Source organism: Phascolarctos cinereus, unplaced genomic scaffold (genome assembly GCF_003287225.1).
Source record: "Phascolarctos cinereus isolate Bilbo 61053 unplaced genomic scaffold, phaCin_HiC Scaffold_4;HRSCAF=312, whole genome shotgun sequence".
Classification (NCBI taxonomy): Eukaryota; Metazoa; Chordata; class Mammalia; order Diprotodontia; family Phascolarctidae; genus Phascolarctos; species Phascolarctos cinereus.
The window spans coordinates 663,526,498-663,539,831 of record NW_027555847.1 but is presented as its reverse complement, the minus strand read 5'-3'; the positions used below and the strand labels follow the sequence as shown (position 1 = coordinate 663,539,831).

General features: G+C 48.2%; 1 protein-coding gene and 1 pseudogene across 1 annotated transcript; one reads left to right on the top strand and one right to left on the bottom strand.

Moving 5' to 3' along the window:
* Nucleotides 1-235: 235 nt before the first annotated feature.
* On the top strand, nt 236-1,102 carry LOC110197430 (arginine/serine-rich coiled-coil protein 2 pseudogene; annotated as a pseudogene).
* A 2,199-nt stretch (nt 1,103-3,301) lies between these two features.
* On the bottom strand, nt 3,302-12,975 carry TINCR (TINCR ubiquitin domain containing). Its single transcript, XM_078153980.1, has 3 exons — nt 12,279-12,975; nt 4,558-4,656; nt 3,302-3,382 (listed from the first exon to the last, which is right to left on the bottom strand). The coding sequence occupies exons 1-2, from the start codon at nt 12,536-12,538 to the stop codon at nt 4,566-4,568; spliced, it is 351 nt and encodes a 116-aa protein (XP_078010106.1). The 5' UTR covers nt 12,539-12,975; the 3' UTR covers nt 3,302-3,382; nt 4,558-4,565.
* Between the last annotated feature and the right edge of the window lie 359 nt (nt 12,976-13,334).

The following is a 13,334-nucleotide window of genomic DNA, read 5'->3' as shown; positions in this document are numbered from 1 at the left end:
GACTCCCCATGGTTGCATGGTCAGTGACAGGACCAGGCCTCAAACCTTCTTAAGCCAGAATTCATTTCAGGTCTTGCAGGGACACTGTTACTGTGGCTATAACTAGAGAATATATTTACTTATGTGGCTGCCAACAGCATCCTCTATCTCTACCATTCAACCTCATAATGGAATAAAATGGAACAAAAACCCCTCCTCTCTAGACAGGAGGGGTCATATTGCTATGAAGGGGCTTATGAGGCAATACACCTCCTGCAGAGAACACTGGAGAGATGTTAAAAGCAACGGAGTACAGAAGAAGTCAAGGTCCAGAAGCAGGGAGAGAAAGTCAGGCTTCAGTCAAGGTCAAGACATAGGCATAGCACCAGGGGCAGAAGTCAGGAAAGAAAGAAGAAAATGGAAAAACCAATAAGATTTAGCAATAAGTTTAAATGTGACTCCCAATCTACTTCCTTTTAGAGGGCAAAACCCAGCAACGGATGCACAAGAAGCATCAGTTCGAAGGTTGAAAAGAGCAAAAAAATTGCAAGAACAGAGAAAAAAAGAAATGATTGAAAAACAGAAACAGCAAGAAGTAGCAGCAGCAGCTGCAGTCCCTGGTGGGCCTGTCCTCAATGTTGCTGTCCTTCCAGCACTGGGAACACAAGTACCTCCTCAGATAGCCATGGCGGCTCGAACGGCGGCACTGCAGGCCAGAGCCCTGGCAGAGACAGGAATAGCTATACCTAACTACTCTCATGTAGCAGCTGTGAATCCCGTGAAATTTGCTGAACGGGAACCGAAAAGAAGAGTGCTTTGGCAAGGCGCAAAAGAAGGGGGTAAGTCACAGCCTGCCGAAATTCGGGAAGTAAGGACCGCAATGTCAAATTCAGAAAATCCACGGGTATCAAGAGTGAAGACGAAGCTGGTCGTAGTTCAGCGGGTGAAGAAAATGATGACACTCTGAAACAACAGAAATCCAAATACTCAGTAGGAGAAGGCAAGGTCACAGACCCACCCACACAGAGGAACGGGATTGGGCTTCACATCTTCGATGCTGGGGGGCGGGGGGAAGATGGATGCAGTTCGAAAAAACGCAATGTTAACATCGGGGACTTTGTGAAATTCCTGTTCTCGTGTTTTGTTCTCCAAACAGCTAGCCCCCTAGCTCGCAGAGGTGTTGCACTGACTTTATTGAAAAATACAATTATTTTTTGTAAATATCAGATCAGTGATACTGGCATGAGCGTTGTAATCAGGTTAAACCCATTTCCGTTAAACCTGACACAGAACTACAAGACAATATTCCTAGTTAACAAGTTGTACTTTTCAAACAAATGTAAAGCTATGGGGGGGGGGGGGGAATCTTGCATGTGGATATTTTGTGTCCACTGTCTTGCCTGTACTTTTGTACCTAACCTTGCGCAGTTGCTTTCATCTCTTGAAACATGAAAGAAATGTTGTGTAGATGGTCTTAAGAAGATCTGGCCATTGGGCACATAGTCCAGCACAGAAAGCTAGGTGGTGATGATAATAAAAGATGTTTTTTTCTCAAAAACAAAAGCAGGATTACATAGCTAACAAGGGAGAAAGGTGAGATTTGAACCCAGGCTGTCTCATGACAAGTCCAATATTTTTTTTCCACAATGGTTTGAAGCCTTTTACAAATCTAAGAATCATTCTAAGATTTCCTATGTGCCTAGGTCTGTGTCAGTCTATATGGTGAAGTAGACAGGAAAAAAAGTCCAGGTCCTCACTTTCCAAGAACTCATGGTCTGATCCAAATGGCAAATTCAGAAGCACAGAGGTCCCAGAAATTATCCAGGGCCTAAATTTAAGACTTCATCGATTCTTTTTTTTTTTTTCTCTCTCTCTCTCTCTTTTTTTTGCCTAGGCAATGGGATTAAATGACTTGCCCAGGGTCACACGGCTAGTAAGTGTCAAGTGTCTGAGGATGGAATTGAACTCAGGTCCTCCTAATTCCAGGACTAGTGCTCTATCCACTACACCACCTAGCTGTCCCTGACTCCATTGATGCTTGTCAAGTTTACAGTGCTCTAGCTCTATGGAAGGCTCTGCTGGTATGATCTTGGCTAAGACTTTCATAGACCGTTGTACTGGAATATTTGGAGTCAGGATGACCTCAGTTCAAATCCTGTCTCTGACATTCTCTAGCTGCATGAGCATGGACAAGTCACTCATTTTTAAGCTCGGTTTTCTCATCTGTAAAATGGGAATATTAGCACTACCTACCTCTTTGGGGTGCTGGTTAAGGAAAAGGCATTGCAAATACGGAAGCCCTTTAGATATACAAATTAGTACGAGTTATTATTCCCCACCTTTACCCTTCCCAGAGTCTGTGTGCATTATAGGAAGCTAAAAATCCCCCTCCCCACCAACTCACCTCAGGGCCCAGGAGGGGCAGACTGAGGGGCATGATGAAGCATTAATCCCCACAGGATTTGCGCCAGAGAAGATATTCTAGGATAAGCAACTCAGCCTCCTGGCTCACAGATCCATCATTTGAAACACAAACTGCCTCTCACCAGCTCCCCCATTTTATTCTGCACCTGTACAATCATTCCATGGTAAACATGACTCTTAATTAAAACACTATTTCTCTTCAGGCAGGGCTGGTGTATCGGCTTCCACTCAATACCAATGCTTGAAATATAAATATTTCCACTCAGAGATGCACCCAGGGCACCACCTTCTCTAGCCCTGCTTTAAAGGCTATGAGGTAGCATGTGGCCAGGAGTCCAAAGTTCTCCTCGAAATAAAGAAAAGTTTTCTGGAAGGCTATTCCGCCCCGAATGTTGGAGCAGTCCCCCTGACATGTCCGAACATTCCCAACTTCAGAACAGCAGGCCATGCCACCTGGAATGTCGATATGCTCTGCCCAGAATGTGGGGGATCCCGCCAAGCACCACTGTGTTCACTACTGGTCAGTTGAAGTCAGATGCCCTCAAACCCACCCCCACGGAGCAGCACCCAGGAAGCTACCAAATATTCAAATTCCAGGTGAAGATCTGACTTAGTCTGGCTTGAAGAGCTGAGATTCCATCCCCTGTTTTACTTGGACCTACTCTTCACTCTCCTCTACCCCTTACCCCCTGGACTGGGCTGTTAGGCTTGCAGGCTGGTGGTCATCAAAAGCATGAGTACATATGAAAGAGAAGGCCTCCCACCCAGCCCCAAGCCTTGGTCCAGATCCCTGGGGCTGGTCCAGGACCCAGCCTACACCTTCCCCCTCCCCATGGGACATAGGTAAGATCATAAATGAGGGAGGGGGGCTCTTGACTAGAGTAAGCAGGAGACATACAAAACCTCATGGCTGCTTCTGTGACTGTTGCAGATATTTGGTCAGACCCACTCAATCGTCTTTAGGGCAGTTCGCTGATCCCTGCAGGTAAGAAACACAGATATACTTATATAAGACCCAGGCGCCATCCTGGAGGATGTCCTAGTACAGCTGGGAAGACCAGACACACACACACACACACACACACACACACACACACACACACACACACACACACACACTCAGGAGCTCAGAGTTTCCACCTGGAGGTTAAGTTCAGCGCTTAACAGGACAGACAGGAGCTGTGAGAAGCTTGGCAATTGCAGAGACGTTGGCAGAGGGAGGGGGCCAGGACCAAAGATAGAGCCCGAGCTGAGTCTAGAAGGATGGGAAGCCAGAGAAAGGAGGCCATTCTGGGCAGTGGGAGCAGAATGAAGAGCACAGTGAAGGTCAGAAAGAACCAGGTGTGCAAGGACAGGCAGAGAGAGTGGCTGGAGAGAGCTGGAGATGAGATTCGGAAGTTAGGAGAGAATCCCATAACCTCCGTCCCCACTCAGACTCAGTTCTCTGGTCCCAAAGGACTGCACTCCTCCCAGCCCCAATTCAAGGCCATAAGATCACCATGTCTAGAGCTGGAAGGGATGGAAGTCCTTTCATCTAGTCCAAGCCCCTCCTTTTTTAAAGGCAAAACCTGGACCCCAAAGAGTATGACTGATTAATAATAAATCTCAAGCTTCTTTTGGCTCTTCAGAGAGCAGGAGAATGAGAATAATAGTAACTCTTCACTGTGTTCTTTCCAAATCATTCCCCTATTTACTCTCTCATTCAATCCAATATACCAATATACTCAACAGAGATAGGGCAAGGATTATTACTTCCATTTTACAGGTGGGGAAACTGATGAAAGAAGTTATCTGCCCAAGGTCATGTAGAGAGTATAGTCCATGGAATACATGGGTTTCTTCACTACCCACCCCATCCCACCAAGGACTGTGCCCCATCTCTTTTGAGGTTCTGGGATCTCTTACTGGGGATGGGGAGGGGAAAGGGAGAGTCCAGAAAACCACGGCTTACAGGTCCCATCCAGCTGGCCTAGAGGGAGAAGGGGAGCCATTGATTTTACAGTCTAGGGGGAGGGTGGGCATCTGGCTAGCAAGAGTCGGTGCCAGGCAGGTCCTGGGGACAGGCTCTCTAAGAGCTGTGGCATGAATAGCAATTGGTGACTCCACCAATGCAGGCCAGACCCCAAGCATCAAGTGGGCTTTCTCCTGCCATACCTTCCCAGTCACAGTTGTGATTCATAGGCAGCAGGGAACTTGTCCTCCGGGGCCCAGGATGCCTCTGGCCTCAGGGTATCTCCACTAGTTGGGGGCAGCCTGAGGGTTCCAAGAATAACAACTCAGATTTCTAAAGCACTATTAAGTTAACCAAATGCTTCCCTCCCAATGGCCCTGTGAGATAAATAGAGAAGGCCTTATTATTGCCATTTTACTGGTGAGGAAACTGAAGCCCAGAGTGGTGAAATGGTTACCTATTGCGCGAGTAATAAGGAGCCAAGCCAGGATTCGAACCCAACTCTTCTGACCCCAGATCCAGTGCTCTTTCTATGACACTACAACTGCCTCTGTAGTTAACCTCTCCTCCCATTTTACAGATGAAGAAACTGAGACCCAGAGAGAGGCAGGGACTTAGAGCCAGAGAACATCAGAGCCGGAAGGAAACTTGGATATCATGCAGCCCAGCTCCCTCATTTTAGAGATGAAGAATTTAAGGGCTGGAAGAGACCCCAGAGGCCAGGCTAGTCCAACCCGTCCCTGAACAGGTATCTCCTTCACAACATCCCTGACACCAGAAACACACAGCAGCTTCTGCTGGAAGACCTTCACTACCTGCCCAGGCAGCCCTTCTTTCTTTTGGATAGGTCACGTGGGTAGCTAGGGGCGCCATAGTGCACAGAGCACTGGACCTGAAATCAGGAAGACCTGAGTTCAAATCTGTCCTCGGATACTTACTAGCTGTGTGACCCCGGGGAAGTCACCTAAACCTTTTTGCCTCAGTTTCCTCATCTGTAAAATGAGCTGGAAAAGGAAATGGCAACTCACTCCAGTGTCTTTGCCAAGAAAACTCCAAATGGGGTCACGGAAGAGTCAGACACAATTGAAATGACTCAAGAACAACAAAGAATCCTGTAGACGGCTGTCTTGACCCAGCAGCCTCTGGGTTATGGGCCCAGCACACATCCTCTGCACTGCTCCAGGTGAAAGGACTCACCCAAGGTCACACAACTAGTTAAACAGGAGATCCAGCTCTTGAACCTAAGTATCCTGACTCCCAGCCCACTGGTATTTCTACTTTTCGTGTTTCCTCCCACCTGACAACATCCCTCTCCCCAACAGCCCTGGACCTATGAGTGTTACTGAAGACCTACTTTGGGGCCTCACAAGGGACATCTGCTCTATCCCCTGGCACTTCAAATATAAGGGTGGGGGGTGGGGGGTGGGGGGGACAGACCTGCAACAGAAGTTAAGACAAGTAGATAGTTGAACCTGAAAAAGAATGTCAGGGAAAAGCTCTGGATCTGGGTTCAAATCTCACCAGCTCTGCTGCTTACTAACTATATGATCTTGGGCAAATTACTCATCTTCTCCCAGACCTCAGTTTCCTCATCTGTAAAATAAGGGAGTTCGAATAAACAATGTCTAGGATTCCTTCTGGTTCTAAATCCTATGATCCCTAAGGCTCCTGCTCAGGTCACACCCAAGGACCCAGAAGGCCACAGGTTCCCCGCCCTTGTTAAGTGATCCTGTGCTCAAATGTCTGTGCCTTCCTTCTGCCGAGTTTGAGTCTGTCAATCCAGTGCATGGCCGCTCTGTCTCTATCAGGGGTTCTGGCCTCAAAATCCACAGATACCCAAAGAGTCTACTGATAGATTCAAGGGGGCCACGAAGGATGGGAAAACAAGTACATCTTTATTTCACTGTAATTGGCTTCCTTTGTAATCCTATCTAGCTTACTCTATACATTTAAAAATGTCATTCTGAGACATTTTAAAAATACCATTCTGAGGGCTCCATAAGGCTTAATTAGACTGCCAGAGGGGTCTGGGAACAAAAAAAAAGCTAAAAACTCTGGCTCTCAAGCTAACAGGAGAAGCAAAGGAAATGGATGCCAAGTATGAGAGGCTGCCAATAAACAGGACCTCCCACTGCCCAAAGGATCGCGTCCTCTCCCCTCTGACTGGCATTCAGTTGGGTGGAGCAGTGCCTAACAGCTCTGGACTTGGAGTCAGGAAGACTTGAGTTCAAATCTGGCCTTACACATATATTAGCTGGGTGACTCTGGGTAAGTCACTTAGCCTCTGTCTGCCTCAGTTTCCTCATCTGTAAAACCAAGATAATAATAGCACCTACCTCCCAGGGATATTGTGATATAAGAATCAAAGCAGACAATAATTGTAAAAGAGTTTGGCAAACTTTAAAAGCTGTATAAATGTTAGCTATTACTATTCGAGGCTTGCCCAGTCTGGCTACAAACTATTGCATAACATCACAAACTATAGAGTTAAGGTAGAGTCAGATCCTCCTTTTGAGCTTGGTTTGAGCTCCAGACTGTCCACACGGATCACCCGCTCTGCTACACTTATAACCTCCTCAGTATCCCTTCGACATGCCAGGTACCTATCCAGCTCCTTAGTCTTGGACCCAGGGGCACAGAGCTACCTCACTTGCCTCCCTAGCAGGCTGGCTGTCCTATTGAGTAAGAATAATAATAGCTGAACTTTTTTCATAATGTTTTAATATCACAGACTATTTTTATGACATTATCTCTTTTGAGCTTAATCATAACCTGGAGAGATAGGTATTATAGTATCAATAACCCCATTTTGCAGATAAGAAGACTGAGGCTAAATAACTTATCCATGCTTATACAGATAATAAATATCAGAGGCAAGCCAGTTCTCTCCTGCCTCCACATCTGGGGCTCAATCCATTACACCATTTCTGGAGCATAGGTGCTCGGGGAGGAGGGAAAAGGGTTGACTTGACTGTCCATGGGCTGGGTTAAAAGTCCTTTTCATTTCCTGTGAGGTAGAGTACATCCTGTCCTATAATTGATGCTCTGTTAGCCTTAGTGCTTGCCTGGCTGCTGAGATCCCTCCATTTTGCTGGGGAGACCTAGACAGGAGCCATATTCTTAGATTCTCAGTGGGAAGATTTTGATGGGGACATGAGTGAAAAAGAAATTTGCGATGCTCGATAATGGGACTTAAATTACAATTATCTTCTCCTTTTTTACAAGTGAGAAAGCACATCTCTCTTTAGTAATATGGCCCAGAATCTCAGAGCTGAAGAAGGGGCCTCAGAGGTCATCCGGTCCAACCACACCTTAGCAAGAAATCCAAAGGCACTGGGCTCAGAGGCAGGAGAGAAGCCTGACATTGACAGGTTCTGTGCCCCGTTCTCCTCACCCCTCCGAGGCTCAGTTTCCTCCTTTGTAAAATGAGAACAACCCTTGCAAAACCTACTTAACACAGGGCTGTTATAAGGAAAACACAAATGATGATGATGATGATGAGAGCTTTAAGCTGGCAAAGCATTCTACATAAATTCTCATGTGATCCCTGCAACAACACTAAAGGTAAATACTCCAGGCGTTATTGCGCTGATTTTAAAGATGAGGAAACTGAATTTGACAGAAGTGAACGCCCTGCCCAGGTGAATCCACTGAGGGCTCCAGCTGCTCTAACTCAGCTGCTTTTGAAGAATGAGGAGGAAGGAGAGCCTCCGGAGGCCAAGTGGCTTCCCTCAGGACACACAGTGAGTCTTAATTACTAGGCAGGCCAGCAGGCTGAGCCTCTGTCTGTCCAGAGCCGAAGTGAATTTTTATTGGCCAGCTCGTCAAGCCTCCTTTACTGAGTCCGGAGCTATGCACAGTGGTCCGGGGAGATGCCAACTCCCTCCACGCTGGAAGAGTAGGGGCAGAGCCACTGGGCTGGTTTAGCTTCCTGGGGTGACAGGTCTATCTGCTCCTTGCCCTGGAATCTCCACCTCCTGGTGTCCAAAAGCTAGGACTTAGTCAGCGTTAGCCCATTAAAAAGCACACCATCTCATGCACACCTGTCCAGCACTTTCTGTTCTGGTGGAGACTCCAACTCAGCCCAATTTGTTGTTGACTGACTCATTAGTGGGGAGAGCTCCCAGCGTGAAAAGTCTCTGCTGATAAAGATCAGCAACTCATCAGTCATTTATAGTCCTATGGAGGTTATGACTCGTCTATAGTGCGTGTCAGAGACAAGCCTTCAGCTAGGGTCTTCCTGATTCCCAAGCCATACTGCATCTCTACAAGCTGGACTGCTGAGTGATATCTGACCTCCTTACAGTGCTTCAGGATTTACAAAGATTTACAAAACATCCCCAGAAGATAGATGGCATAAGTGGTATTAGCTTACCCATTTGACAGATGGGAAAGTGGGAGGACAATGAGGTAAGGTGACAGTTTCCCAATCACATAGCTAGAGTCAAAGCTGATGTTCAAAACCCCCCAGCTCCTGAATTAAAGGCCGGCTCTTCAATCTCGGGCCACTGCATTACAAACAGACAACTGGAGAGCCTCAAAGGTCCTTTCCAACTCCAATCACAGACTCATGATTCTGTGACCCAGGGTTAGAAAGTTCAGTCATTTTTCACTTGTGTCCAACTCTTCCTGGCCCTATTTGGAGTTTTCTTGGCAAAGATACTGGAGTGGTTTGCCATTTTCTTCTCCAGCTCATTTTACAGATGAGGCAAGCAGAGTTAGGTGACTTGTCCAGGGTCACACAGCTAGTAAGTGTCTGGGGCCACATTTGAACTCATGAAGATGAGTTTTTCCTGACTCCAGGATTGGTGTTCTATCCACTATGCCACCTAACGGTTAGAAAAAACCTGGGTTCAGAGCCTGACTCTGGCAATTACTAGTGCGTGTCCCTTCACCTCTGAGGCTATAACTCCCTCTTTGAGCCAATGTTTCCTTACCCTGGAAACAGGGATGAAATCATGAGAATTACCCTAATACTCAAACCTCCAGGATGGGAGTGACCTCAGAGAGGACGTGGACCAAATGCTAACACCAGAATCTCAGAACGTCAAATCTCAGATCACAGAAGAGCTTCTAGTTCAGCCCCTTTATTCTAGAGAGAGGAGGAAACTGAGGCTCAGAAGGAGAGGGAGTGGCCTGAACTCATGCAGTGAGTTGGGATCAAACCAGGTTTTGAACTCAGGTCTTCCAACCCCGAATCCCATACTCTATTACATTACGATTCTACTTACACAGGAGGGCTGTTGTGAGAAAAGTACCTTGTCAACTTTAAGTAAGCCGTGTGAAAAAAGTGTAAGTATGTTGAGGGCAGGGGCTGTTTCATTCTTGCCTATGCATCCCCAACACCAAACACGTGCTTGGGCATTTAGTAGGCACTTAATAAATGCTTGTTGATTGTTTATTCATAGAAAAATATGAGTTACTGATAAAATGACCCTCCATTTGGCAGCCCCGCCCCAGATAGGCAGGCAGGGTGGGCATCACCATCTTCATTCAGAGTGACGTAGCTAGATTATAGCAGGCTTTCTCCCAGACTGAGGCACTCACCTTGAGGCACAGAAACTTATTAAAGGCCCTAGACCCAGTATTAGAAACTTCAAGAATGGAAACTGAGGAGATGCCCATCAACTGGGAAATACCACAAAACAAGCTGTGGTATATGGTTGTGATGGAATGCTACTGTGCTATAAGAAATGATGAGCTGGTGGATTTTAAAAAAACAGGGAAAGATTTGTATGAAGGAATGAAGAGTAAAATGAGCAGAATCAAGAGAATGTTGTATACAGTAACAAGCAACACTGTTTGAAGAATAATTGTGAACGACTAAGCTCTTCTAAGTATTATATTCAAATCAACTACAAAGGACCTGTGAAGGAAGAAGCTATCCACCTCCAGAGAAAGAACTGATCAGTAGAAGTATGCATAATATGGTTTTACATATATATATATATATATATATATATATATATATACACACACACACACATATATACATATATATGCATACACATATACACATATACACACATTTATCTATACACATATATACATACATATATATGTATATATATATGTATATATCTATACACATATATACATACATATATATGTATATATATGTATATGTGTGTTTTTGAGTCAAATGGTGGCCTCTAGTGTGGGGTGGGGAGGGAGGGAGATAGTTTAGAACATAAAGTATAGCCCAAAACACTATATTGAAAATAATTTTTTAAAAAAACTGCAAAGAAGCTTGGAGACAGGGCCCTGGAGGTTTCTAGTGCCCTAGCCTCATTATGTTTTTAGGTAAGTCCCTACCTTAAGCTTCCCCACCTGTAAAGTCAGGGTATTGTCCCAGATGATGTATGGAGGTGCCTGCCAGCTTCAGGCATTCTAGGATTGATGGTACTAGCTGCTTTGCCCAATCTTCCCCTCTCTGTCTAAACCTCCTGGGCAGATGCAAAGGTGTGGTGGTGATAAGGAAGGGGTGCTCAGACCAGCCAGGTGAGCAAAGTGCTGTTGCAAGCTAATTTCAAAAAGTCATTATAGGCATTGAAAGTGCAGGCTGGAAGGGAGCTGGGAAGATATCCGGTCCAACCTCTGTCTGAGCAAAACTTGCCCTGACTTGGCCCTGAGTCCTGGCTCTCATGACCCCCGGGCAAGCAGCCATACTTTTCTGAGCCTCAGTTTCCTCAACTTCTGAAAATGGAATAAAAATCCTGGCCGGACCTACCTCACATTGATGTCAAAGAGAATGTAGTGCTATAGAAATGGGAGCTGTTGTCAATATCATCATCCCTGTGGTTCTCTTTCTTCTCATCTTAAGTCTGACAGAATTCAGATAAAAATGTGCTGAGAAAAGCTACATGGGTGGATAAAATGGTTGTGGTTGCTGTCTTCTCATTATCATTGTTCTCCAAGGCCAACCGAGAAAAAAAAAAGCATCATTGTCTGGCTCAGATCCTGTCTCTGACACTAAACTGCATGACCTTGGGCAAATCACTGAACCTCTCTAAGCCTCAGTTTCCCTGTCTGTAAAAAGTGAGACTGCTTCAGTGGTCCCTTCCAGCTCTAAACCCAGGAGTCTATGATGCTATGATTCTAATCCCTCCGCATAAAACTTAGGCTGTGTCCTCCATGGCCCTGATTCCTCCCCCTTCCACTACCCACCATAAAAAGTGGAGGGGAGTGGAGCTACTTCCTCAACAGCCTGCTGGTTCCTAGTCATTCCCCACACCCCTAGGGGCCTTCCTCAGGAGCCCCCAAGTCATTCCCATCCCCAACTCCATCCCCACTGAGAGGCCCAAGGGAGGGCCGGCCGTCTCTCCTGAAGTCCCCTGGAAACATAAGCTCCAAACTCTCAGCAAGTAAAAAGTCAGATTTAGCAAAAACCTCCAAGGCCCCCAACTGGTGCCCCATCCATCCTCCAGGCCCTCTGCCCTTCCATGGACTCCCGACCCTCTCCACCTAGTAGACTCTGGGGCATCCCACCCAACCGTGAGATTCCCAGGCTCTCCACCCATCCGCCAGATTCCTAAGACCTCTGGCAGTCCAATGATCTCCCAGGCCCGTCATTGCCCAGGACCCTTGGCTTGGGGCCCCTGCCTATCCAGTGATCTCCCATGCTCCCCTATCCCGTGAACCCGGGACTCTCACCTGCTCTGGGCAGGCCCGGCCCCCTGGCAGTCCAGTGCTCTCCCACGCTCCCCACCCGCTCATCTGAGGTGCAGCAACCCCACCCCCTGGCTGCCCTATGATCTCCTAGGCCCCCCGCTGCCCAGCGGAGGCACGAACCCCTAACCGTCCAGTGCTGTCCCACGCTCCCCACTAGCTAAGCGGAGGCGCAGACCCCCTGGCCTCCGGTGCTCTCCCACGCTCCCACCCGTCCAGCGGAGGTCCAGGCCTGCCCCCTGGCTCCCGCGGGCACCTGGCGTCACTGACGAGCAGCAGGACGGAGCCGTTCTGCACGTTGACCTCTCGGAGGGTGTCCTGCTCGCCCAGCCGCTTGGCGTTGTAGTAGAAAGCCTTCTTCCAGGACGAGACCCCCTGGCGCACGAGCTGGGCTCGCAGGTCGCTCACGGTGTCCGCCGGCCGCACAGTCAGCGGCAGCAGCAGGTCCTCCTCGGACACGTGCACCTGGATGTGGTAGCGCTTCCAGCGGGACAGGCTACGGCGAAGGGTCTCCATGGCCTCCGCCTCCCAGCGCCCCCCGCGATGCCTGGGCTGGGGAGCCCGGGGAGGCGTCCCAGGGCCCCCCGAAACCTCCCGCCGCCGCCGCCGCCGCCGCCTCCAAACGCCGGGGCAGGCGAGGCCGGCGGCCACCCCCACTGCAGCCCAAACCTGTTGTGGCCCAACCTGTCAGGGCTTGCTGGTCTGCTTGGCTGGCTCCCCTGCCCTGCCCTCGGCATTCGGGGCCCCGGGCCTCCCTGATAGGGCAGGGGCGGGGGCGGGGGCAAGGGCGGGAGTAGGGGCAGGGACCTGAGACGGCGAACCCAAAGCTCTGGGGCTGGAGAAGGGAACTTCCGCTCCCAGAACCAGCCTTGACCAAAGACGAGGGTGTCCTAGATGCCGTGAGATGTCCTAGCTGGGAGGCCACTTAGAACAGTACAGAATGCCCCGAGTAGAACCTGGAACACAGAATGTCAGGCCTGTGAGGGTCCCTAGAACGAAGAATGCCAGGACCAGAAAGAGCCTTAGAACACAGAATCAGGGCTGGGATGGCCCTAAGAACACAAATGTCAGCACTAGGAGCGCTCTTAGAGACATCTAAGCTATGCCATCATGGGAGAAGACTTGCCCTGAGACAGGCAACACAAGATGGCAAAGGATAAAATTGCACCGAGATCTCCTGATCCCCAGTCTAAAACCCTATGGCCATGATTGGAAGGGTATGGATTAAAACTGGCACATACCTCAGAGCAGTAGCCCAAAACCATTCTCCTTTACAGTTGTGGAAACTGAGACCCAGAAAGTTCAAGTTACT

Bases quoted from the DNA above. Each gene is read 5' to 3' on its own strand.
- TINCR (XM_078153980.1), bottom strand. From the start codon at position 12,538: ATGGAGACCCTTCGCCGTAGCCTGTCCCGCTGGAAGCGCTACCACATC. The intron at 4,657-12,278 runs GTGCCCGCGGGA...TGGAACCCTCAG, and splicing joins CTGCTCGTCAGTGACGCCAG to GCTGCCCCCAACTAGTGGAG.